Source organism: Staurois parvus, unplaced genomic scaffold (genome assembly GCF_062004578.1).
Source record: "Staurois parvus isolate SC_StPar_1 unplaced genomic scaffold, SC_StPar_1.0 ptg000190l, whole genome shotgun sequence".
In the NCBI taxonomy this organism is placed as follows: Eukaryota; Metazoa; Chordata; class Amphibia; order Anura; family Ranidae; genus Staurois; species Staurois parvus.
The window spans coordinates 2308252-2335523 of NW_028317986.1; the positions used below are offsets into that span (position 1 = coordinate 2308252).

Sequence of the window (27272 nt, forward strand, 5' to 3'; positions counted from 1 at the left end):
CACTATATCCGCTTTCCCCGGACCTTGCATTCACTATATCCGCTTTCCCCGGACCTTGCATTCACTATATCCGCTTTCCCCGGACCTTGCATTCACTATATCCGGTCTCCCCGGACCCCGCATTCACTATATCCGGTCTCTCCGGACCCTGCATTCACTATATCCGCTTTCCCCGGACCTTGCATTCACTATATCCGCTCTCCCCGGACCCTGCATTCACTATATCCGCTTTCCCCAGACCCTGCATTCACTATATCCGCTCTCCCCGGACCCCGCATTCACTATATCCGCTCTCCCACAGTACACAAACATGGAAATGCAATTATTTTAGTAAATAAACTACTAAATACCTTTTCTCATTAACAGTATATAGCACTCTTGTGACTTCTATCAGTGTCCAGCCGAGCACTGGTTAAAGCCTGTAGGAGTTTTCTCTAGGAGGATGCAGAACCCGACCTGTGTCCGGACAGTGCTAATTGGCCCTGTGCTGATCACATGCTCTCTCCCAAGGGAAAAAAAAAAACCCTCTCTAGCAATAAACACCAAACTGAGCATGTGCAGAGTGACTTCACACGATATGTCTTTTCAGCAGATAAGAGAGGGACACTGGAAGAAGAAAAGGCTCAGAGAAGACAGGATCAAACAGCGTTTTTACACAGGGCAGAGGATTAACCCCTTAGGCTCCACAGGGAGTATAACAAGCATGCTTTATTGTATATACAGACTGATTGTACTGTTGGGGGTTTAGTAAAAACAGACAAAATATACTTAAAATAAAGCTTTATTGTTACATTTCTGACACAATAATTTAATCTATTGATAACAGTTATAGAAAAAGTTAGAACTCCAAGTCTCCATGCACACTAGCGGTTTTTAGTAGCGTTTTTACAGTACATTTATTTCAGGTACTTATATAGCGCCATCAATGTACGCAGCACTTTACATTCACATCAGTCCCTAACCCTCAAGGGGCGTACAATCTAAGCTCCCTAACTCACATTCATACATACACATACTAGGGACAATGTAGACAGGAGCCATTTCACCTACCAGCATGTCTTTGGAGTGTGGGAGGAAACCCACGCAGGCACAGGGAGAACATGCAAACTCCAGGCAGGTGGTGCTGTGGTTGGGATTCGAACTAACAACCCTAGTACATGTAGAAGAAAGCAAGAAAAACCTGTTATGGGCATGTTAGTAGTGTTTAGCAGCAATTAGGAGCTTTTAGCTTTGTTTTCTGCTGGAAAAACGCTCCAAAAAACTCTACAAAAACAAATTTTTTTTTTTGCTCCTAGACGCAGAAGCTCAAAAAACACTAATAGCCTAAAGTAGTGTGCATGGACACAGAGGTGAACACCATTTAGCTTCTAGGAGCTTAACCCCTTCACGCCGGCGCCTCCCGGCCCTTTAGGAGTTTCAGAAGCCGGGAGGCGGGACGGGGTTTAGGGATCATGTGACCGCCATGACGCGACGTCACGGCGGTCACATGATCGGGAAAGGTCCCAATCGAAAGAGAATACCGGGACCTTTCCGTGAGTACCGGACATGTGTGCTGGGAGCGCGCAGGGCGAGCGCTCTCAGCACATATGTTTTTTTATAATTGAACGCAAATGTGCGGCCGCTCGGCGTCTAGGGCCAGACGCTGGGAGGCCGCACATTTGTGTGCGGCCGGCATGAAGAGGTTAAAAAAACCCGCCAGTGTGCACGGAGCCTAATGTGTTACACAGGGAATGTAAATAACTTGGAGTAATATGCATGGTGGAAGGTAGCTGTACAGTATTTGGAATCTTCTAAACAAGAGGCAAGTAAAACTGTCTGTGTTACATGTAACCCAACAACCAATCAGAACAGCACAGTACAAGTTACCAATTGGCTGCCAGGGGGGTGGAGGGAGTCTCTTTATGTAAAGCATTGTTCATCAAGAATGATCACATTCGACAATTCTGAGGTTTACATTCATTGTTCTGATAAGCAGATATAATAATTTTTCATATTCCTGCCTTAGACTGTCAATTCCCCGAAGTGATCCAAGCAATGAACTGGATAATATCTCCTCCGAATCCTTTACCACGTCATTTCTGGCTGCCCTAAATTTGAACACCAAGTGGATAGAAAAGGTTCAAATGAATGCAGCTCTGTAATGATGAATAGAATCTTCACTGTATTCTATTTAAATGCAAGCGACCCAATCGGACTTGGTATCGGCCTTTTGCGATCACTAAACTGGTACAGGCAGAAGCAGCACCAGGAACCAATCAGATGCGTCATAGATGCATGCTGATAGGAAGAGAGAGAGCAGTGCGATTAGCTCATTTTCATTATGTTACTTTTATAAAGCGGTCAATGTACGCAGCGCTTTACATGTATTGTACACTTGCATCAGTCCCTGCCCTCAAGGAGCGTACAATCTAAGGTCCCAACTCACATTCATACATACACATACCAGGGACAATTTAGGCAGGAGCCAATTTACCTACCAGCATGTCTTTGGGGCGTGTAGGAGGAAACCCACACAGGCACAGGGACAACATGCAAACTCCAGGCAGGTGGTGCCGTGGTTGGGATTCAAACCAACAACCCTAGTACTGCCAGGTGGAAGTGCTAACCACTTAGCTGCCCAAATTGGTCTGCTGCTTCTCCTTTCACTGTCCAGGTGGAGAGGAGGAGGGGGAGAGGAGCTGTAGATGAAAGTGATACTGCAGCAGAAAGATGAGACACCCTGACCCCTCTCATGCCAGTCAGGATGTGCTATGTGGCAGAGCTGTGTGAATCTCAAGACTAGATGGACAAGGAATACAAATCCTTTGGCAGGTAGGCTACTTTGTATATAATTCATCTGTATTTAGATTTGTGCCTGAGTTCAGGTTTTAAAAGTCCTGCCAGAAATGTTTTGTTTTTTTTTTGGGGTCGGATAAGAACCCCGTTTCCATTCCTGATGGCAACAGTTTTCATTGACAGGACGTGCCAGAATTTTTTTTTTCTTTAGAAGAGCAGGGGGAAGCTAGAACCATTGCCAGCTTTGTATTGTTGTCTGAGAGAAAGGGGAAAAAAAACAAAGCGGAAAAAAAAGGGAAAAGAAAAGTTTGTCCTTTCTGCTCTCGAAGGCTCAGTTCACACTAGTACGGTTTTGCAGGCTACAGCGCAGCATGGCAACCTATTCATTTGAATGGGCTGCTGTGCCTCGAAAGACACAGGGGAAAAAGTCCCTGCAAGTTTCCAGAAATCGCAGCCCCTGTAGTGCGGTTTCCAGTGTGGGCGGCTTGCCATTAAGGTTAATGGCACCCGCCCGTAGGTCCCATGTTTTGTATGCGGGTGGATGCAGCTGCGGGACAAAGTGCGGGACAAAGTGCGGGTCCAGCAGCGGCTTCCACCCGCACTTGTGGGAACCGAGGCTAAATGAGTGCCACATCAGGTACATCTAGGATGAGAACACCCTGTAATGAAGTATTTCCAAATCATCCTTTTGATTTAAATGCAATTAACACATGAATTAGATACTAATAGTACATTGTCTGGCAATTATGCCAGGTGAGCAGTTATCACAGCTTCGAAGGAGGAACATTGGGAACAAGTTTCTTCAAAGTTTCGGCATTTTCTCCTTCTGGTGCCGCCGGCCATCTGTTGTGATCTGAGGATGGGGACAAAAAAAAAAGGGACATGTCTTTATTATTCAGCCAATAGTTATCCACAACACAGCCAAAGCCGTATACCATGTGCACTGCTCAACGAAAATTAAAGGAACACTATGAAAACCCATCAGATCTCAATGGGGAACCATCTCCTGCTGGATCTCTATACTGACATGGACGGGGTAATGTGTTAGAAATGTAATGACGCCCCATCATTTGATGGAAATGAAAATGATCGACCTACAGAGGACTGAATTCAAAGACACCCCGAAAAGCAAAGTGAAAAAATGATGCAGCAGGCGAGTCCATTTTGCTGAAATGTCATTGCAGCAACTCAGAATGGTCCTCAGTAGTCTGTATGGCCCCCACGTGCTTGTATGCATGGCTGACAACGTCGGGGGAGGCTCCTAATGAGACCACGGATGGTGTCCTGGGAGATTTCCTCCCACATCTGGACCAGGGCATTATGAGTAGGGAAAAATGTCAGTGGTCTCCACCTGTAAAACCATTCCTGTTTTGGGGGTCGTCTCATTGTCACCCATCTAGTGCACCTGTTGTTAATTTCATTAACACCAAAGCAGCTGAAACTGATTAACAACCCCCTCTGCTACTTACCTGACCAGATCAATATCCCAGGAGTGTCATTGACTTGATGCTAGACTCTGATTAAACCGTGTTCTTTTAATTATTTGAGCAGTGTATATATTATTCATTGCTGACATTTTCAACAGAACATGATACTCAACCAGGGGGCTGTGGCCTCCTGCCAAGCCATGACCTCCCTTCAAACGGGCCTCCAGCCAGCTGCAGATCCCCTAAACCCCCCACAGTGCTTCCGATCTCCAATAGTGCACCCCCACCCTTCCACAATGGAACACAGTGCTCTCAAAAACCTCAAGTGCCACCTAGCCCCCTGCAGTATCTGCCCACCCTACTGCAGAGCCCTTGCAGTACCCTCCAGTACTCTACAATAGGCCTCTGCAAAAGTCCCCAGTTCCCTCCAAGGACCCCATCCCACAGTTTCCCCAAAGCCTTCAGAAACTGCATTTACTACAGGGCCACCAAGTCTGCTTCAGATCCCCTAGCCTCCCACTGTTCCCTCCAACCTCACCAATGCATCCCCAACCTACTGCAGCTTTCAGCCCCCCTATAGAGCCTCCAAGTTTCAGCAATGTCCCACGGTGACCCCCAACCTCCCACAGTGCTCCCCAGCCCTTGTTGCACCTTCCAGACTTCCAGAGAGACACATAGGCTCTGCACCACCTCAGCCCCTGCTGCAACTCCCCAGCCTCCCGGACGGACCCCCAACCCCCTCAAAGGACCCCATTCCCCAGTTTTTCCAGGCCCCCTCTAGAAATCTCATCCCCTTCAGGGACACCAAGATTCCCTAACCTCCCACTGTTCTTTCCAATGTCCCACAGTGCATCCAGCCATCTGCAGTGACTACCCAGCCACCTGCAGAGCCCTTGCAGTACCCTACAGTCTCCCACAATGCCTCTGCAAAGTTCCGAGCCTCCTGTAGAGACCCCCAGACCCCTCTAAGGACCCCATCCCCCACAGTTTTCCCAAGTCCCCTCCAGAAATCTCATCCACTGAAGGGCCACCAAGTCTGCTGTAAAATCTCCAGCTTCCCACAATATGCCTTCCGAGCCTACTGCAGAACCTCTAGCCCCCATAGTGCCCCTAACTTTCAACAATGTCCCACACCCTCCTCCCAACCTCCCACAGTGCTCCCCAGCCCCTGCTATACCTTCCAGGCTCCCAGGGAGGCCCCCAGGCTTTGCACTACTACAGCCCCTGCTGCAACTTCCCAGCCTCCTGGACGGTTTCCCAGACCCCTCCAGTGCCACCCAGCACCGTGCAATGACGGCCCAGCCTACTGCAGAGCCTCCCACCCTTCATAGAGCTTCCAACTTTCAACAATGTCCCACATTGCCCACCCCGAACCTCACACAGTGCTCCCCAGTCCCTGGTGTACCCTATAGACTCTCCGAGAGACCTCCAGACTCCTGGAGAGACCCCCACCACCCTCTAAGGACACCATCCCCCCAGTTTTCCCCAGGTCCCTCCAGAAATCTCATCCCGTACAGGGACAGCAAGTCTTCTGCTGATCCCCTAACCTCCCACAATATGCCTCCCCAGCATACCGCAGAGCCTTCTGCCCTCCATAGTGCCCCCAACTTCCAACAATGTCCCACACTGCCCCCCACCCCTCCCCCCCCCCCAACCTCACAAAGTGCTCCCAGCCCCTGGTGCACCCTACAGGCTCCAAGAGAGACCCCCCGCAACTCCCCAGCCTTCTAGAGGAGACCCTCCGCCCCCTCTAAGGACCCCATCCTCCAGTTTTCCCTAGGCCCCTCCAGAAATCTCATCCCATACAACAGTGGTTCTCAACCTTTCTAGCGCCGCGACCCCTTAATACAGTTCCTCATGTTGTGGTGACCCCCAACCATAAAATTATTTTCGTTGCTACTTCATAACTGTAATTTTGCAGTAGGAGGAATAGTGCCACGTCATTGGTGTCATTGGGAGGAATAGTGCCCCATCATTGGTGTCAGTGGGAGGAATAGTGCCCCCTTCATTGGTGTCAGTGGGAGGAATAGTGCCCCGTCATTGGTGTCAGTGGGAGGAATAGTGCCCCGTCATTGGTGTCAGTGGGAGGAATAGTGCCCCGTCATTGGTGTCAGTGGGAGGAATAGTGCCCCGTCATTGGTGTCAGTGGGAGGAATAGTGCCCCGTCATTGGTGTCAGTGGGAGGAATAGTGCCCCGTCATTGGTGTCAGTGGGAGGAATAGTGCCCCGTCATTGGTGTCAGTGGGAGGAATAGTGCCTCGTCATCGGTATCAGTGGGAGGAATAGTGCCCCATCATCGGTGTCAGTGGGAGGAATAGTGCCCCATCATCGCTGTCAGTGGGAGGAATAGTGCCCCATCATTGGTGTCAGTGGGGGGAGGAATAGTGCCCCATCATTGGTATCAGTGGGGGGAGGAATAGTGCCCCATCATTGGTATCAGTGGGGGGAGGAATAGTGCCCCATCATTGGTGTCAGTGGGGGGAGGAATAGTGCCCCATCATTGGTGTCAGTGGGGGGAGGAATAGTGCCCCATCATTGGTGTCAGTGGGGGGAGGAATAGTGCCCCATCATAGGTGTCAGTGGGGGGAGGAATAGTGCCCCATCATAGGTGTCAGTGGGGGGAATAGTGCCCCATCATAGGTGTCAGTGGGGGGAATAGTGCCCCATCCTTGGTGTCAGTGGGGGGAATAGTGCCCCATCCTTGGTGTCAGTGGGGGGAGGAATCGTGCCCCATCCTTGGTGTCAGTGGGGGGAGGAATCGTGCCCCATCCTTGGTGTCAGTGGGGGGAGGAATCGTGCCCCATCCTTGGTGTCAGTGGGGGGAGGAATCGTGCCCCATCCTTGGTGTCAGTGGGGGGAGGAATCGTGCCCCATCCTTGGTGTCAGTGGGGGGAGGAATCGTGCCCCATCCTTGGTGTCAGTGGGGGGAGGAATCGTGCCCCATCCTTGGTGTCAGTGGGGGGAGGAATAGTGCCCCATCGTTGGTGTCAGTGGGAGGAATAGTGCCCCATCATTGGTATTAGTGACACCAATGATGGGGCACTATTCCCACTGACACCAATGATACTTACCTTGCAGACCCCTGCTCCAGCCTGGGCTCGCTCGCTCCCTCCCTCTCCCATGGTACCGACACTTACCTGTCAGATGTCTTCCTTCTCCGGCCGCTCTCCTCCTCTTCACTCGCTCGATCTTCGCGGTGCCGCTCGGCTCCTCCTCTCCAAGCTCCACCTCCTTGCCGGTGATTGGCCGCCTGTGTGCCTCTCCTGAGCTACAGTGCCGGCGGCCAATCACAGGCGAGGATTGATCTCGAGGTGTGTCCAGATGACAGGGGCGGCATGTCATCCCGCCCACACCTGGAGACGGCGGTGGCGGCGGCGAGGAGCGGTGTCTCGGTTCCTAAGACCATCGGAAATATGTGTTTTCCGATGGTCTTAGGCGACCCCTGTGGAAGCGTCGTTCGACCCCCAAAGGGGTCGCGACCCCCAGGTTGAGAACCGCTGCCATACAGGGACACCAAGTCTGCTGCAGATCCTCTAACATCCCCAGTTTTCTCCAATATTCACAGTGCCAACCAACCACCTGCAGTGCCCCCCTCCAACCTACTGCAGAGCCTTCAGTCCCCATAGTACCCCCAACTTGCAACAGTATCCCGTACTGCCCCCCAACCTGTTAGTGACCACCAACCCCTACAGTACCCTCCAGTCTCACACAGTGCTCCTACAAAGCCCCCAGCCCCCTCCAGGGACCCCAACACTTATCCCCAGCTCCCTCTAGAAACCTCATCCATTACAGGGTTAGCAAGTCTGCTGCCGTGTCCCCAACCCTCTCCAGAATCCCCATCCCCCCAGTGACACCCAGCCCCCTGCAGAGCCTTCCAGCATTTCAATACAAACTCTGTATTCCCATACTTTTGTTGTGTGAATAGAAACTTTTTTTCATTGTTGGGACACGGTAGATTTTAGAAGAATTTTACTGGGCCATGGTCTCACAACCATGAGAACCACTGATCTAGAACAACACATGAACATAGCTCAGTGGGGTCACTTATCTACATGTTCCACCTCCCTCCCACAAGCCAAAAAAATGCAAAAGCTGAACTCTGGATAAGTAAATATCTATATCCATTCCTCATGTGTATTCTTCTTGAATCTCGGTGAGCTTTGTGTGATTCTTCCAGATCTGTGCAGTCATCCAGTGTGAGACTTCCTGTAATAAAGACAGCTCACTGCTACTCTCTTTCCTTGTGCAGGGATGTCCTGTGCCAGCCAGCGGCTGCTGCAGGGGAGAGGAAAGAGCGCCGACAATGATTGGGACATGGGAGCTTATGTTTGGAATTCCCAGCTGTTGCCAGCGCTCTCTTCTCCCCTGCAGCTGCTGGCTAACACAGAAGATCATGTGACCAGACCGGAGTCAGCTGAAAACAGGTTACCATGTTTTTTTAAACAGGTGAGTTAGCGTAGGTGTTAGGAGTGGGGAGGGGACATTTTTAAGACTTTAGTTTTAAGCTGGAATTCTACTTTAATAAAATGAGTGATGGTACAGCAGGATTCCGATACCTGGTACTTTCCAGTGAGAGCCGTATATGCTTTGCCCGGCATCCACCTTCACAGTCTCTCCGGTGATGAAGGAAGCAGCAGGTGAGAGGAGGAAGCAGACCATTGGTGAGATCTATCAATCAAAAAGTGTGATATTGGTGATACAGGCTATGGAATGTTACCCAGCACTGGTGTGCTCTGGTATATACAGACATAGAAATACATGTAATGACACAATATACTAAAGCTGTACTGAAGGTAATGCAGAAGTGGCCAAAACCTTTTTATTAACCTACATAAGTCATTCAAATTTCACATGTTGGTAGAGTAACTCTCTCTCTATAGCACGGGTGTCAAACCAGTGGTCCTCCAGCTGTTGCCAAACTACAAGTCCCAGGAGGCATTGCAAGATTGACAGTTACAAGCATGACTCCCAAAGGCAGAGGAATGATGGGACTTGTAGTTTCGCAACAGCTGGAGGGCCGCTAGTTTGACACCCCTGGTCTAGAGCATTGGTCTCCAAACGGAGGCCCGTGGGCCAAAAGTGGCCTTTTTCTTGCCTTTATACAGCCCCTGGGCACCATTTCATCCATTGTAAACAAAACAATATTCCTCCTCGTCGGAGATGCTCGGTAATCATCGGGTGCTGGCGGGTAATTACCGGCTGGGACCCGGTGATTGACATCCGCGGCCGCAAATGGCGGCACAGGTAGGGCGCCCGTGCCCCCTACCTGGAGATGCAAAATGTATATATACATGATTCTGCGCACAGGTGCCGCCCTCTGCTACAGGGCGGTCCTTAAGATTATTATTATACAGTATTTATAAAGCGCCAATAGTTCGCTCAGCGCTGTACATTACAAAGGGGGACAGAACATGTGACAGAACAATACCAATACAATGCAAAACATGAGGGGATTGAGGGCCCTGCTCTTTGGAGCTTACAATCTAGGAGGGAGGGGATGGTGGCACAGGAGGAGATAGCTGTGGGGGATGGAGTGGTAGGAAGAGTGGAGGAGGTCGGCAAGTTAGCAGGGGGTGGGGTAGGCTTCCCTGAAGAGATGGGTTTTCAGCGTGCGCCTAAAGGAGGAGAGTAGGTGATAATCTGATGGGTTGGGGCAGGGAGTTCCAGAGGATGGGTGACACCCTGGAGAAGTCCTGGAGGCGGGCATGGGAGGAGGAGACCAGGGAACTAGAGAGAAGGAGGTCTTGTGAGGAGCGGAGTGTGCGTGTTGGGTGGTACTTGGATATTAGGTCAGTGATGTAGTTCGGGGCAGTATGGTGGACAGCTTTGCACGTCAGTGTTAGGATTTTGAATTTGATCCGTTGGGCAATCGGAAGCCAGTGGAGGGATTGGCAGAGGGGGGTGGCGGAGATGGAGCGGTTGGAAAGGTGAATGAGTCTGGCAGCCGTATTCAGGATGGACTGAAGCGGGGATAGCCTGTGGTGAGGGAGGCCAGTGAGGAGGGAGTTGCAGTAGTCGAGTCGTGATATGATGAGGGAGTGGATGAGCTGTTTAGTGGTTTCTGGGGTTAGGAACGCGCGTATTTTGGTGATGTTGCGGAGGTGGAGTCTGCATGAGTTTGTTAAAGATTGGACTTGGGGCTGGAAGGATAGGTTGGAGTCCAGAATGACACCAAGTACTCTGGCCTGCGGGGCGGGTTTGATGGTGGCATTGTTGGATGTGATGGAGAAGTCAATGGGGGGGGGGGGGGGGGTGTTAAAATGAATGTCACCTGAACACACGGTTCTGCGATTTGTAATTTTAGCAGAACGTTTTGAAATCGTGGTAATTCTACCTGTTGTTCAAGACACCCCAGTGTGAAAGGGCCTAAGACAACACAAACGCTGGTGAAACTCAAGCAGGACATGGGGGAGATTTACTAAAACATAAGCACTCAGAATCTGGTGCAGCTGTGCATGGGAGCCAATCGGATTCTAACTTCAGCTCGTTCAATGAAGCTTTGACAATAAAACCTGGACAGCTGCACCAGATTCTGAGTGCTCCAGTTTGAGTAAATCCCCCCCCCCCCCATGAGTCTATTGTTGTGGAGGAATACCTCTTCGGGCAGTCCAAGTCTCTTGGCTGGAATATTAGTGATATAGTTTTGAAACACAGAAACCCCCATCTCGTAATTGTCTGCAGCCGTCTGTGAGAAGATCGTTCCCTGTAAAACACAAAGTCAAATGATGTTGCTGAGCACGCAGATATGTTCCAACACAATATAAATAAGAAGAGAGAAGCAAAAAAAAAAAAAAAATTGTATCTTATAGGGGGCTCAGGACAGTAAGGGCTCACTTACATTTGCAGTTTGGGGGACAGTTTCTACCACACTCCCCAAGTACTGTTGTAGTAGCAGGGGTCGCAATGGTGCCCCAAGCTCCAGGGGGCCCGTGTAGCCTCCCTGTCACATTCTGTTTTACACTTGGAGGAAGGGAAACATACATGAACCAATCCTCTCCATTTTCCTCCTGCAACCGCCGAAAACCACCTTCTCCTCCTCTCTCTCCTGCAGGAGGAAAATGTTCACTATGCTATTCAAAATTAAATTCAAAATTAGCATTTCATTGTGGCCCCCGACTGGTTATCAAATCGCTTACGTGGCCCCCGCTCTTCAATAGGTTGAGCACCCCTGTAACAGGCAAAACGTTGGCACTTCTTAAAGCGGAGTTCCAGCCGTTTTTGTGTTTATTAAAAGTCAGCAGGTACAAAAACTACAGCTTCTGACTTAACCCCTTCACGCCGACGCCTCCCGGCCCTTTAACCGCATGCCGCCCAGCCACTGTAGATATACGGCGGCAGGGCGGCACTCGCAGGCAAAACCACGTTTTAAAACGTGTGTTTTGTAAACAAATAGGGGGTGCACGCAAGGCGCGCCGCCGCATCTGTCCCGCCGATCACCGCCGCAGATGTGAGTCGCCGAGTCACAGCCGGTCCTTAGCGGCTGTTTCCCGGCGATCGGCGGCAAACAGTGACAGACAGCACAGCTGCAGTAGCTGTGCTGTCTGTCACTTCCCTGTCAGCTCGAGGACGAGCTGATCGAGAAAGAACAGTTTCTCTTTCTCGATCAGCCTTGTCCCGCCCAGTACACACCCCCGCCCCCTAGTAAAACACTCCCCCTCACTCCTATAACCCTTCCCTGCAAAATAAAGTTAACCCCTTCCTCCCCATTGCCATTAGTTTTTTTTTTTGCACTGATCACTGTATTAGTGTTTTTGGGGATGTCAGTGACCCCAAGTCAGTACCCCCCAATGTCAGAATGTCCGCCGCAGTCCCGCCATAATTCGCTGATCGCCGCCATTATTAGTATAAAAAAAACCTTAAAAATCCCAGTATCTTTCCCGCCATTTTTAAACGCTTTAACTTTCACGTAAACCAATTAATTTACACGTATTGGGTTTTTTTTTAGCAAAGACATGTCGCAGAATGCATTTTGGCAGAAATTTATGACTAAATTTGATTTTTGCATTTTTTTTTACTGGACATGTTTTATAGCAAAAAGTCCAAAATATTGCTTTTTTTTTTCCTCAAAATTGTCAGTCTTTTTTTTTTATAGCGCAAAAAATAAAAACCACACAGGCGATCAAATACCACCGAAAGAAAGCTCATTTTGTGGGGAAAAAAAGGATGTAAATTTCATTTATGTACCGTATTGCATGACCGCGCAATTGTCCGTTAAACTAGCGCAGCGCTGTATAGCAGAAAAATGGCGTAAATTGCAGTATCTATACCATAGTTTGTAGACGCTATAACTTCCACACAAAGCAATCAATATACACTTATTGGGATTTTTTTTACCAAAAACATGGAGCAGAATACATTTTGGCCTAAATTTATACCCAACTTTGAGTTTACTATATATTTTTTATAGCTGAAAGTAAAAAATATTGTTTTTCTTCAAAATGTTTGGCCTTTTTTTGTTTATAGCGTGAAAAATAAAAGTGCACAGGTGATCAAATTACACCGAAAGAAAGCTCTATTTGTGTGAAAAAAAGGACGTAAATTTTAATTTGGGTGCAGCATTGCATGACCGCGCAATTATCAGTTGAATTAGTGCAGCGCCGAGTAGCAAAAAGAGGCGTGGTCATTAAGGGGGGTAAATCCTCAGGAGGGCAAGTGGTTAAGAGTTCCAGAAGCCGGGAGGCGGGGCAGGATTTAGAGTCATGTCACCGTCATGGTGGTCACATGATTGGGAAAGGTTCCGATCGAAAGAGGAGATCAGGACCTTTCCATGAGTACCAGACATGTGTGCTGGGAGCGCGAAGGGTGTGCGTTCTCGGCACATATGTCCTTTTTTAATAGAACGCAAATGTGCGGATGCTCGGCGTCTAGGCCCAGACGCCGGGAGGCCGCACATTTGCGTTCGGCCAGCGTGAAGAGGTTAATAAACACACTTACCTGTCCTGGAGTCCAGCGACGTTCTCACCCATGCCATCCCTTCTCTCATCCAAGGTGTCGGCATCTCAACTGTGGGCACCAGGCTGCGACAGCTTGCGGCTTCACAGCCTGGTGCCCACTGCGCATGCGCGAGTCGTGCTGTGCCTCCTAATTGGTCCGGCAGTCTTCTGGGACAGATGTGAACTTGATCTACAGGAAATCACGTTAAAGCGGAATTGCTGCCATTTTTGTGTTTATTAAAAGTCATCAGGTACAAAAACTGTAGCAGCTGATTTTTAATAAACACACACTCACCTGTCCTGGGGTCCAGCGATGTTCTCACCCGCACCATCCCTTCTCTCCTTCATGGCACCGGCATCACAACTGTGGGCTCCAGGCTGTGACTGTTTGCGGTTTCACAGCTTGGTGCCCACTGCGCATGCGCGAGTCGTGCTGCGCCTCCTAATTGGTCCGGCAGTCTTCTGGGAACTGTGAAAGTCCCCAGGAGACTGCAGGAGGGAGGAGGGGGAAGAACTTCTGGCTCACTTCGCCCTGGTGAACTGTGTCAGGAGTGAGAGCAATTACCTGTCAAAACCAGGTACCCACTCCCCCCCAAAAAGGTGCCAAATATGGCAGTGGAGTGGGAGGCAAATAAGTGGAGCTTCCACTTTTGAGCGGAACTCCGCTTTAATATCGAAGCTTGCCGGCCCCTTGCTGCCTCCTGTACAATCCTATTGGCCAGTAAGACTGTCCATTATAGTGATGGATGGATTTCACTGCACACTGTAAGCTAAACGACAGTGTGCATTAAAAGTAATTTCCTGGCTGGAGGACACCCAGCATCATCTAAGTCTTTCCTCCCCCGCCTGACTGTCCCTGGCCCACCTCTTTCATTCATTGGATTACAAGTCTTTCAATCATGGAGGCTCAGCATTACATGTGGACATTACCTAGGGTGGTCTGCATGCAAATACAGCCTGCCTAGGAACGCCCACTCCTCCAGACTGACACCCACCCATTCAAACTATTTTTATAAATTTGCAGATAACTCCATCCAGCGCATACGTGTGGCATGTGGGTGTTAACCAGTTGCCGCCATCTGGCCATAGACCGGGTGGCAACTGGTTAACACCCATATGCCACACGTATGCGTTGGATGGAGTTAAAAAAAGAGAGAAAAACAAATCTTTAAAAAAAAAAAAAAAGAAAAAATGTAATAAAAAAAAAACATTTTTTTCGTATTGTCACCAGTCAGTGTCCATGATCACCGCCACACCAGTTATATGATGACGCTGTACTGCTCTAATGACCGTATGTTAAAAAGAAAAAAAATTAAAAAAAAATTGCGAATTTTGTTTTTTTTTAATTTCTTCATTTTCCGAAAAATTACAAAAAAAATTACAACTTAAAAAAACTCGCCATGCCTCTTATGAAATACGTCGGACTGTCTACTTTGCAAAAAGGGGTCATTTGGGGGATATCTGTACTGTCCTGCCATTTGGGGGGGATATCTGTACTGTCCTGACATTTGGGGGGGGGGGGGGGGATATCTGTACTGTCCTGACATTTGGGGGGATATCTGTACTGTTCTGACATTTGGGGGATATCTGTACTGTCCTGCCATTTGGGGGGGATATCTGTACTGTCCTGACATTGGGGGGGGGGGGATATCTGTACTGTTCTGACATTTGGGGGGATATCTGTACTGTCCTGACATTTGGGGGGATATCTGTACTGTTCTGACATTTGGGGGATATCTGTACTGTCCTGACATTTGGGGGATATCTGTATCGTCCTGACGTTTTTGGGCCTCAACAAATTAGATTGGCCGTCAGTACTTCAGGATTGATCAATATTCAGATATATCCCATAGTTTGTGAACTCTATAACTTTGCTACAAACTAAATAATAAATACTGATTTGGGTTATTTTCACCAAAGACATGTAGCAGAATACATCTCAGCCTAAATTTATGAAGAACAATTATTTATTTTCAAACTTTTATAACAGAAACAGGACATTTTTTTTTTTAAATTTTCTGTCTTTTTTTTTTGTTAATTTAGCAAAAAATAAAAACCCTGGCGGTGATTAAATACCAGCAAAAGAAAGCTCTAGTTGTGTGAAGAAATATATAAAATTATAGTTTGGGTACAATGTTGTATGACCGCGCAATTGTCATTCAAAGTGTGACAGCGCTGAAAGCAGGCCTGGGCAGGAAGGGGGTAGAAGTGCCCGGTATGGAAGAGGTTAAAGTCCAGCTTCTTGTCACTGCACATATGGGTTAACGGGACGTAAAGGGGTTAAGGAAAAATCCAGAAGTTGAATTCATTTGATTACAATGAAATCATAGCCGCCTCATTTCGGGGTCAGTAAGGTCCTACATCGGGGCTTTGAATCGCAAAGAGAAAATGTGAGGTGAACTGATTTTTGTCACAATATTTAAAGCATTGCATATGACGATTGGTCCAATTTGCAATGCAAGTAATTCATATCCAGCAACTCTCAGCAGATTGCATATCCCTCATACATGTTCATGTCAATCAAAAATTTCTCTGTTAACATGAATGATAAAATTTCACTGAATCCCCAGACTGAACACTCCTGCTCTGTGCTATACACAGAATGCTTTATCGTTAGCTGCAGATGATAGATGACACAGCTGGAGGAAGGACAGTGTTGGTCACCTACAGGAGCCACCGAATTTATCCTGACGCCATTGTGAGCCCATTCTATGGCCAGGCTTTTGGTGAGATTGTCCACGGCGGCCCTCGCAGCTCCGGTGTGCCTGGGGAAGAGAACATTATTATTATTATTATACAGGATTTATATAGCACCTACAGTTTGCTCAGCGCTTTACAATATAACGGGAGACAATACAGTTCAATACAAGAGGGATAAGAGGGCCCTGATCCTGGGAGCTTACAATCTAAGAGGGAGGGGCTGGTGGTACAAAAGGTAGTAACTGGGGGGAAGGACTGGTAGGAAGAGTAGAAGATTCCATTATTAGCGGATGGCAGGATAGGCTTCCCTGAAGAGATTGATTTTCAGAGATCGCCTAAAAGTGAGCAGAGTAGGCGATAGTCTGATAAATTGGGGTAGAGAGTTCCAGAGGATGGGGGAGACTCTGAAGAAGTCCTGGAGACGAGCATGGGACGAGGAGACAAGGGAGCTAGAGAGCAGGAGGTCGACATGAAGCACGACACTGTTAACTGCCAAACTGCAGGTGTCGTCTATATGATGACATGTAGTTGTGGCAGTTGCTATATCGGCTCCTATATCTGCTCCTTGGAGCTTACAATTTAAGAGACATCATGACATGAAGACCAGACTTCATGAACTGCACAGAAATTCAAATACAAAATTACAGAAATATTTCACCCTCATTCCAAAAAGCATTCTGCAGGCTGTGGGAAAGCAGTGGTCTCTTCGCAGAGGTCCAGTATCTCTCTGCCAGGTCGGAACTAGCGCTCCCCAGCAAGAAGCATGAGCTTTGCCACATGAAGAGCTCCAACTCTGACTCAGAATGAGGTTATTAGATCTCTGCTGGGAGCCCACTGCTTCCACATAGACAGTAAGGGTTTTGTCTGCAGCATGCTGACAGGGGACAGACCTTTCTACTCAGGCTGTGGCTCCTCTTTACCCACTTCGGACCCACAGCCAATTTTGTTTTTCCACACGTTAAAATGCACATTTTAGGCTTGAGTATTAGTAATCCCTGCCCCCCCACCAAAAAATACATATATATATAATATTTTTTTTTTTCAGGAGGACTTGGGCTTGTTGAAAGATTCAGGAGGACTTGGCCTTGTTGGAATCATTTTCAAACTACCAATACTTATCGTCTTTCAATGAATGCATGAATGAGCTGAGATTTGGTGGCGAGGAATACCTTTAAGGCCTTTACCCCAGGAATTACTCCATGGATTGAGTCTAACCGGACTGTATCTTACGGGGTCAGAGACAGAAAAGCGCAGGATCTGGCGGAGAAGTTTTGTATGCCTCTCAACTGCTGAGACAAGCTGGAGGTAGAAAGGAGGAGGGTGTCGCAGCTGCAGGAGAGGTGCGAGGGTCAAATGAAATGGACTGGATATGGCCCAGAGGCCTTGTTTCTAACATATGTGCCCTAGAATATCTGCAGTAACTCTGGCATGCAGGGAGATATATAACGTGCAGTGCAATCTCCGGTGTCATACGTGTGTTTATGTATGCGTGTACTTAGAGGCTTTATGTTGTTTTTCTTTTTAGTCATTTTACATTTTTTAAAACTTTTTCTGCTTTTTTTTCAGTAACTTTATCGCTGTAAAATGGGGGACCAATAGCCCCCTATATGGTAGCAAATAGATTACGACAGGTGCAAAATATTGAATAGTAGAGGATGGGAGGGGGGGGCGCCGTCATGTTCCAGTAGTTGTAGAAGTGATCGGGTGGCTTAACAGCCCTCCAAGTCACTTCCATCTGAAAGCCAACAGTTTGTTTGACAAGAGGCTGTTATAGCAGTTGGGAGTGTTTAAAAGCCATGGATAGCAGCATTATTTCTAAATGGTCCTGGTATTAAGAGCAGTTTATAAACAGTGCTGGGACTGAAGAGGTTAAAGGAAACAAAAACGATAGAACTTTGCACACCTTTTTATTTTCTTTTAAAAATTCGGTCAGGCTTTAAGTGGTTGTGAAGGCTCAAGGATTTGTACCTTCATGCATTGTATGCATGAAGGTAAAAAAACCTTCTGCCCCCCCAATACTCACCTGAGCCTGGTCTTGATCCAGCAATGTGCACAAGAACCTCAGCTCTCTAGGGACTTTTCCTCCTCATTGGCTGAGACAGCAGCAGAAGCCACTGGAAATGACAGCCAGTGAGCCAATGAGGAGAGATCGGGGGCGGGTCCGAGCCCCGCTCTGTGTGTGAATAGACACGCGCGGCAGCAGCTTGGGTGACCCTATAGCGAGCAGCTTGTTATGGGGGCACTGGGGAGTTGGGAGCCAGGTGCCCCAGCCGGGGACCCAAGAATTTGGAAAAGGAATCTGCCTTTTAATATCACTTTAAAACCTGATATAATAAATCAAAGTAAGCAAGCAAAAGTGTGACAGAATGTCGGAGAGGCGGTATACAGATTCATAGGATAATATATAATATTCAGAGAAGCTTTTGGAAAGATTTACACTTACGACATTCCAGGAAAACCCTTCCACATGTCTGCCACAATATTCACAATGGCTCCGCCGTGGTCCCTCATCCAGGCATTGTACACTGCACAGTGACAAAAGTTGGGAATAATTAAAGTAGATGTAAACTCGATCACCAAAATCTCATAGAAACTTTATTAGAGAAGGGGAGAGGGAGAAGAAAAGAGGTAGAGGGGGAGAAGAGAAGGGGGAGAGGGAGAAGAGAAGGGGGTGAAGAGAGGGGGAGAAGGGGTGAAGAGAGGGAGAGAAGGGGTGAAGAGAGGGAGAGAAGGGGTGAAGAGAGGGAGAGAAGGGGTGAAGAGAGGGAGAGAAGGGGAAAAGAGAGGGAGAGAGCGAGAGAGACATATATAAATGGAGTATTGTAAAATACAACTTTATTATATTCCATTAAAAGAAACATTTACAGAATATTAAAAAAATACTCTCCACATAAAGGTTCACAACATGCATAGATTCCAAGTACAAATCACATATAGACTTGACGAGTTTCAAATCCTTCTTCAGGAGCACATGTGATAGACTCTACAGAGTACATCCACTAAGTTACAACATTTTCAAATACAGGGTTACATTTTATGATATGTTTACATTTTTATCTACACAATAAAATGTAACACTGTATTTGAGAACTCTGTAACTTATTGGATGTATTTATACTCTATAGATTCTCTCACGTGTTCCTGAAGAAGGATTTTCAAAACGCGTCCACATGTGATATGCATTTGTAACCTATGCATGTTGTGAACATTTATGTGGAGAGTATTTTTTTTTTTTAATATTTTGTAAATGTTATTTAATGTAATATAATAAAGTTGTATTTTACAATATGCAGCTTCTTTATATATGTCCACACAAAGTCCATGACTACATACCATGTTTATAGTATTATAGATATAAAAATTATAACCCAAAACCAAATCTCTACCTAGCATTAGACACCATACAGAACCTAAAATCACTCTTTAACTCCCCACACTTCAAAAACCACGACTTCCAGGTATGGAGAGACACCTGACAAGCCCGACCTGTATCCCCACAATGCAGTACTTGGGGTGTGAGTGGCCAGTTACTAAGCCTCAGAAGGTATGATTGCTGACAATGCCATTTACAACTTTTTGGGGTAGCAAACGGGAATGGAGAAGAAGAGGAGCATTTATGAAGGTGGATGGTTGGACGGTGGTGGCACATCTTGAGTTTTAGTTTTTATGATAAATTTGGACATCTTGGAGTGAACAGACAAACCCTTCCTACTGCATGTCTGCCACCCCTGACAGTAGCAATGGCCAATCAGAAATTGGGGAACACACAGCATTCTTCCCACTGCAGACTCCACTCCAAGGCTCTAAGGAAGACTATATTGGGCAGAATGTTCTAAATTGCACTTTAAAGTGTAAAATTTACATATGCTCCACTACACGAGATCAATGCTGTTCTCCTGTTGGACGCCAGAGGGCGATGTTATGAGGGTAGTTTCCATGCACTAGTAATTACCCCCCAGCATACCGCTTAGCTCTCTGCTCCCCACATACCGGCTTTGCAGCAGTAGAAGGTGCCGGTCAGATTGGTTTCTATCACAGCATTCCATCCTTTGGAACTTATTGCTTCACTGGGAGACGGGAACTGTCCACCGCCGTTGTTCACCAAGAAGTCAATCCGACCGTATTGCTTCAAAGTAGCTTCAACCATAGACTCCACCTTCACTCAGGAACAAGGAGGGAAATAATGAGCCGACATTGTTAGAGGGAAATACAAAAACCTACACTGGACACTTTATTCAAGAGTTAACCCCTTGACTCCCAGGCCAATTCTGAAAGGCATAAAAAAAAAAAAATCAGGGTTTTTTTTGCTAGAAATGTACTTAAGACCCCCAAACATAATATAATTTTAATCAGAGTCCCTAGAGAATAAAATGGTGGGTGTTGCATATTTTTATGTCACATGGTATTTGTGTAGCGGTTTCTCACGTGCAATTTTTTTCATTAAAGTACACTTTAATGAACTTTAATGCACAAAAATGCAATATAATAACCAATTGTTCGGTAAAATGTAAAAGATGTTATGTCGACTAAATAGATACCCAACATGTTGCGCTTTAAAATTGCGCACACTCCCGGAATGGCGACAAACTATGGTACATAAAAATCTCCATAAGTGATGCTTTAAAAGCCTTTACAGCAGTGGTTCTCAACCTTCCTAATGCCGCGACCCTTTAATACAGTTCCTCATGTTGTGGTGACCCCCAACCATAAAATTATTTTCGGTGCTACTTCATAACTGTAATTTTGCAGTGGGAGGAATAGTGTCCCATCATTGGTATCAGTGGGAGGAATAGTGCCCCATCATTGGTGTCAGTGGGAGGAATAGTGTCCCGTCATTGGTGTCAGTGGGAGGAATAGTGCCCCGTCATTGGTGTCAGTGGGAGGAATAGTGCCCCGTCATTGGTGTCAGTGGGAGGAATAGTGCCCCGTCATTGGTGTCAGTGGGAGGAATAGTGTCCCGTCATTGGTGTCAGTGGGAGGAATAGTGCCCCGTCATTGGTGTCAGTGGGAGGAATAGTGCCCCGTCATTGGTGTCAGTGGGAGGAATAGTGCCCCGTCATTGGTGTCAGTGGGAGGAATAGTGCCCCATCATTGGTGTCAGTGGGAGGAGTAGTGCCCCATCATTGGTGTCAGTGGGAGGAGTAGTGCCCCATCATTGGTGTCAGTGGGAGGAGTAGTGCCCCATCATTGGTGTCAGTGGGAGGAGTAGTGCCCCATCATTGGTGTCAGTGGGAGGAATAGTGCCCCATCATTGGTGTCAGTGGGAGGAATAGTGCCCCATCATTGGTGTCAGTGGGAGGAATAGTGCCCCATCATTGGTGTCAGTGAGAGGAATAGTGCCCCATCATTGGTGTCAGTGGGGGGGGAATAGTGCCCCATCATTGGTGTCAGTGGGGGGGGGGGGGGAATAGTGCCCCATCATTGATACTAGTGTGGGGGGGGGGAATAGTTCCCCACCGTTGGGGTCAGTGGGGGGAGGAATAGTGCCCCACCGTTGGGGTCAGTGGGGGGAGGAATAGTGCCCCACCGTTGGGGTCAGTGGGGGGAGGAATAGTGCCCCACCGTTGGGGTCAGTGGGGGGAGGAATAGTGCCCCACCGTTGGGGTCAGTGGGGGGAGGAATAGTGCCCCACCGTTGGGGTCAGTGGGGGGAGGAATAGTGCCCCACCGTTGGGGTCAGTGGGGGGAGGAATAGTGCCCCACCGTTGGGGTCAGTGGGGGGAGGAATAGTGCCCCACCGTTGGGGTCAGTGGGGGGAGGAATAGTGCCCCAGCATTGGTATTAGTGACACCAATGATGGGGCACTATTCCTCCCACTGACACCAATGATACTTACCTTGCTGACTCCTGCTCCAGCCTGGGCTCGCTCCCTCCCTCTCCCATCTACAGCCAGCATACCTGGCTGCAGCAGCACCATCTGCACGCTACAGACACTTACCTGTGAGCTGTCTTCCTTCTCCGGCCGCTCCCTCGCTCGATCTTCTTTGATCTTCGCGCTGCTGCTCGGCTCCTCCTCCTCGCCGGCGAGGAGGCGGAGCTGTTGAGTGATCCCGGGGATGTGGCCAGATGACAGGGGCGGCATGTCATCCCGCGCACACATCGCGTCCAGGGAAATGTGGGCGTATCTGCATGTGGGCGGACCCGCCTGGAGACTGATAGAGGAGCGGTGTCTCGGTTCCTAAGACCATCGGAAATATGTGTTTTCCGATGGTCTTAGGAGACCCCTGTGAAAGGGTCGTTCGACCCCCAAATGGGTCGCGACCCCCAGGTTGAGAACCGCTGCTTTACAGGTTACCAGTTCATAGTTATGGTCTGGTGCTAGAATGATTGCTTTTGCTGTAAGGTATACCACGCATGTGTGGTGCGAACATCATTTACATATGCATGCATTTACCTTTGCATGCGACCATGAGGGGACAGGGGTGCTTTACTTTTTTTTCTCATTTTATTTATTTATTACACTGTCTCTTTAATTTTTTTTCTTTCAATTTTACGGCGATCACAAGGAATGAACAACATCCTGATAGCTGGAGCAGTGACAGGTCCTCCTTACTGAGCAACCTGGGGTCTTTTAGACCCCAGATCTCTCCTCTGCCTTTTCAAGGCATCTGATCAAACCAAACTCGGTGGGACAGGAGAGCATGGAAAGGCGGTGGGACACCCTTCCAACGTCTCTAAAAGTGATCCATGGGCTACTTAGCCGCTCGGATCACTTTTACTTTATTCGTCAACTGATAAGATTGATACTGGCTTCATGACCACCGCTGCAGCCATGACCCCGGTATAAACACTCGAACCTGATGACGTACGAGTATGTCATTGGGTGGCAAGAGGAAATAGCCTAATAACATTTTTTTGCACCATTTCCATAGAATCTAGATGCACTTTCATTGGGTGCACTGCAATGCAAATTCTTAGTTCTAAAAGCATATCATCGAGTCAACAGTCACGTACGGCCCTGATCTTTTAGATGTCACATCCAGGTATTCACACCCATGCGATCTGATTCTGCACATCGCACCGTGTTTTGCAGACCGATTTCGGGGTGTTGTTAACTTAACATACACACCCGCATCGGTTCCCATGAACGGGGTGCGATTCTGATGCGGTGCGGAATTAGAATTCCGCACCGCATCAGCGTGAACCCAAACTAAATAATTTTACTTACAGGTAAGCTTTATTATATCTCCTAAATGTGAACCGTTTAGGAGATTTTAGTGAGTGACGTCATCATGGCTCGGCCAGTCAGCTGGCCAGAGCTCGAGAACCAGGAAGGAAGACCGGGTGAAGATGGAAACCCCGGGGAGCCGTGACAGTTCTCCACTGGAGGGTTTCACTTCAAGGTAAGTCCTTCATAATGTGCTAGTATGCAGTGCTTACTGGCACATTATGCCTTTACCTTGCAGGGGTTTTTTTTTCTTGTTGGATGCGGTTTACTACTACATTAACCCATTCACACCTAAGAGTAAAACAAATCTAAATGCCTAAGCACAATTTTGCAATGTTGACATGTGTTAGTAAGACCGTACATATCATCACAACTACTTTGTACATCCAGGTGAATTATACCGCGTTCTTTTCAGGACAAATTGGGCTTTCATTTGGTGGTAAATGGTAATGGATATCTCCCGATTTTTTTTTTTTTATTATCAAAGGAAAACTGGTCCAAAATAGTAAAAAAAAAAAACCTTTATTTAGCCGTGTGTTTCTTGTTACTACTATAACCTACCACCAAAGAACAACCCAAAAGAAATTTTCCAGCTCTTTACAATCGCAGCGATACCACATATGTGTGTTATTTGTACCCGTAAGTACAGCCTAGAAACAATAGTAAACATTTTGTTTTTGTCTTTTTTTTTTATTACATAAAACACACGGACACAATTTTTTTTTTTTTTTTAAATCCTGACCTTTGACCCTGACCCAAAGACTAACTCTGGTACTGAACTAGATCAAACCTTGATCTAGGTATTTTTTCTTTATTTAATATTTTTTTTTTTTTTTTCAAACTTTTTTTTTCCCCTCTATGCCAGGAGTTAAGAGAGATACAATGTATCTCGCGCCTCAATTCATAGAGAGAGAAAAACAACAAGGGGGCCGGGCTGTACAGTGACTGATCACTGTGATAGCCAATCAGAGGCGATCACAGCGATCACGTGACCCGCAATCGGGAGTCCCAGGTCCCAATCGTTAGAACGGGACCCAGGGCTCTCAGTGACACCGCGGTCTTTGTGCGGCACGCTCCCAGCACAAAGACAGGTAGGGATGTCAATCACCGGGTCCCGGATGGCAATTCCACACCAATACCCAGCGATAGTCAGGGAAAGCTGACAGGGGAGAGGTCTGTATGTAAACAGCACAGATCTCTCTCCAGTCAGCAAGGACATGCTACTTTGTATCTCTCTGCACAGCATGTCTCCCTAGTAAAACACACCCAGAACACAGTTAACCCTTTGATCGCCCATTCCTGCCCAGTGCCATTTAGTACAGTGTCAGTGCTTTTTATTAGCCCTGATCACTGTATTGGTGTCATTGGGATGTCAGTGGCAGTTAGTTCCCCCTCAGTGTCAGAATACCCGGCGCAGTCCCGCTGTAAGTCACCGATCATCGCCATTACTAGTATAAAAAAAGCAAATAAAAACCCATTATCTATCCCGCCATTTGTAAACGCTATAACCTGCACGTAAACCAATTAATATACAATTATTTGGATTTTTTTTTAGCAAAGACACGGAACAAAATACATTTTGGCCTAAAGTTATGATGAATTTTGACTTTTAACATTTTTTTTACTGGGCATGTTTTATAGCAAAAACCCCAAAAATATTTTTCTCAAAATTGTCGGTCTTTTTTTGTTTATAGAGCAAAAAATTAAAAATCACACAGGTGATCAAATACCACCGAAAGAAAGCTAGAAAAAAAAAGGACTTAAATATTTCATTTGGGTGCAGCGTTGCATGACTGCGTAATCGTCAGATAAAATAACGCAGCGCCGCATCACGAAAAATGGCCCAGTCAGGAAGGGAGGATAAATCCTCTGGAGCGCGAGGGGTTAAAGTGGCACGATCCACGGAATTAAGGCTTTAAAATGCACTGTTAAGACGCTGCAGTGGCGGCAAAACAAATCTCAGACAATTTCCCGCACCTCTTCCTCTCTGCGGATGTTACACTGAAGCGCAGTCACTGCGGACGGGTTTGCCGGGCAGATTTTGGAGACCAGATCCTTGGCGCCATCTTTCAACCGCTCCAGTTTCCGGGAAGCGATAACCACATTGCAGCCTGTGAACGGGAAATGGCGAAAATGCTTACACTGCGCAAGACGGAAATCACCTCCATGAAAGTCGGTAGCAAGGCAGTAATAGAATCAGATTTCAGTTTCATCAAAGTAAAAGAAAACCCCAAATTCCGGGTTGTCCCCAGAAAAGTAAGAGGGGAAAATCTTCCAACGGGGACACTAGTTCTGGTGACCTGGGGGGGCGCCAAGGAATTTCCTTAATTAACCGGGATTTCCTCACTTCCTGTTTTGGCTATGGGACAGGAAGTGAAGAGAAATCTCCCCAATGGGTCACAGATGGCAAAAAGAAAACTGACGGGTTAGAACCCTCCCTTATACTATCCAAAATAAAAAAAAAACTGCCATTAGTTCTTTAATCACAACACAATCTCAAAAAGGTGAGAACCCTATACCAGCACGGTGTACAGATATTAGATTGCAAGCTCCTAGGGTTCAAGGCTGCTGTTCACATGACCTGTACCCGCTCATGTCCCTGAGAACTACAAGTCCCAGCATGCCCCACCACATCCAGAGTCACAGGACCTGTACCCGCTCATGTCCTTGAGAACTACAAGTCCCAGCATGCCCTGCCCTATCCAGAGTCACATGACCTGTACCGAATTATGTCCCGGAGAACTACAAGTTGCAACATGCCCCACCACATCCAGAGTCACAGGACCTGTACCCGCTCATGTCCCCGAGAACTACAAGTCCCAGCATGTCCTACCCTATCCAGAGTCACATGACCTGTACTGGCTCATGTCCCAGAGAACTACAAATCCCAGCATGCCCTTTCCCATCCAGAGTCACATGACCTGTACCGACTTATGTCTGGGAGAACTACAAGTCCCAGCATGCCCCACCACATCCAGAGTCACAGGACCTGTACCCGCTCATGTCCCGGAGAACTACAAGTCCCAGCATGCCCTGCCCCATCCAGAGTCGCAATGACCTGTACCGGCTCATGTCCCGGAGAACTACAAATCCCAGCATGCCCTGCCCCATCCAGAGTCACATGACCTGTACCGGCTCATGTCCTGGAGAACTACAAGTCGCCGCCAGGAGCGGACTGACAACTCATGGGGCCCCCGGGCAATAGGGGATCATGGGGCCCCTGTGTCCTTGCCCACACCCAAAAAAGCCTATAAAAAGGTACCAGGGGCATTTAATGGGGCCCCCTACTTACCCTGGGCCCTCGGGCCGTGCCCGAGTGCTCGAATGGTCAGTCCACCCCTGGTCCCAGCATGTCCTGCCCCGCCCCATCCAGAGTCACATGACCTGTACTGGCTCATGTCCCGGAGAACTACAAGTCCCAGCACGGCCTACCTCGCTCCATCCAAAGTCACATGACCTGTACCGGCTCATGTCCCAGAGAACTGCAAGTCGCAGCATGCCCTGCCCCCTCCAGAGTCACATGACCTATATCTTGTTCATTTCTATCAGAACTACAAGTCCCAGCATGCCCTGTTGCACAGAAATTGAGTAGTATGACCTGTACCAGGTTATATCTCGTAGAACTACAAGTCCCAGCATGCTGACACCCACACCCCCAAGTCACATGACCTGTACCTGCTTATTTCCTGAAAAACTACAAGTCCCAGCATGACCTGTCACCCAGATATCGAGTCACGTGACCTATATCGGCTCATGTCCTGCAGAACTACAGTTCCCAGCATTCCCCCTCATCAGCCGAGTTCTGAGAGAAGACTCCTCTCCCTCCCTGCACATACCCAGTTCCAGCAGCTCCGCGGCGATGGCCTTCCCGATGCCGGTGCCCCCACCGGTCACTATGGCCACCTTGTCCCGGAACAGCCCCGGGAGGAACACACTTCGGCCTGCCATGACGAGACTCCGCCCACATGTGCACCTGGCTATAGGACACGGGGAGGAGCTTCACTTCGCCCTTCTCAGGCCTAGTGCCTGAGGGCTCAGACCACTGCTCCACTGAGCATGCGCCTGAACAATCTTCAACTCCATTGACCGCACCGCCTACCATGCAGGTCCCGCCTCTTTCGTGTATGTTCACTGTACCGCACCGCCCACCGCGCAGGTCCCGCCCCTCTCCTGTGTATTGTATGTGACCATGTAATAAATCTATATATACTCATATACTCCTCTATATATACACCTCTATATATACACCTCTATATATACACCTCTATAT

At 47.8% G+C, this 27272-nt stretch overlaps 1 protein-coding gene across 1 annotated transcript; it reads right to left on the reverse strand.

The window, feature by feature from the left end:
• Window positions 1–765: 765 nt before the first annotated feature.
• Window positions 766–27061, reverse strand: PECR (peroxisomal trans-2-enoyl-CoA reductase). Its single transcript, XM_089677612.1, has 8 exons — window positions 26839–27061; window positions 24980–25113; window positions 19826–19991; window positions 18279–18360; window positions 15804–15900; window positions 10798–10905; window positions 8759–8870; window positions 766–3628 (listed from the first exon to the last, which is right to left on the reverse strand). The coding sequence occupies exons 1-8, from the start codon at window positions 26948–26950 to the stop codon at window positions 3540–3542; spliced, it is 900 nt and encodes a 299-aa protein (XP_089533738.1). The 5' UTR covers window positions 26951–27061; the 3' UTR covers window positions 766–3539.
• Between the last annotated feature and the right edge of the window lie 211 nt (window positions 27062–27272).

What these genes read in the sequence shown, in the direction of transcription:
- PECR (XM_089677612.1), bottom strand. Translation starts at nt 26,950, where the DNA reads ATGGCAGGCCGAAGTGTGTTCCTCCCGGGGCTGTTCCGGGACAAGGTG. An exon ending in AAGGGTTTTCCTGGAATGTC is followed by an intron (nt 15,901 to 18,278) that starts GTAAGTGTAAAT and finishes TCTCTTCCCCAG; the next exon opens with GCACACCGGAGCTGCGAGGG. An exon ending in GACTTGGACTGCCCGAAGAG is followed by an intron (nt 8,871 to 10,797) that starts GTATTCCTCCAC and finishes TTTGATTGATAG; the next exon opens with ATCTCACCAATGGTCTGCTT.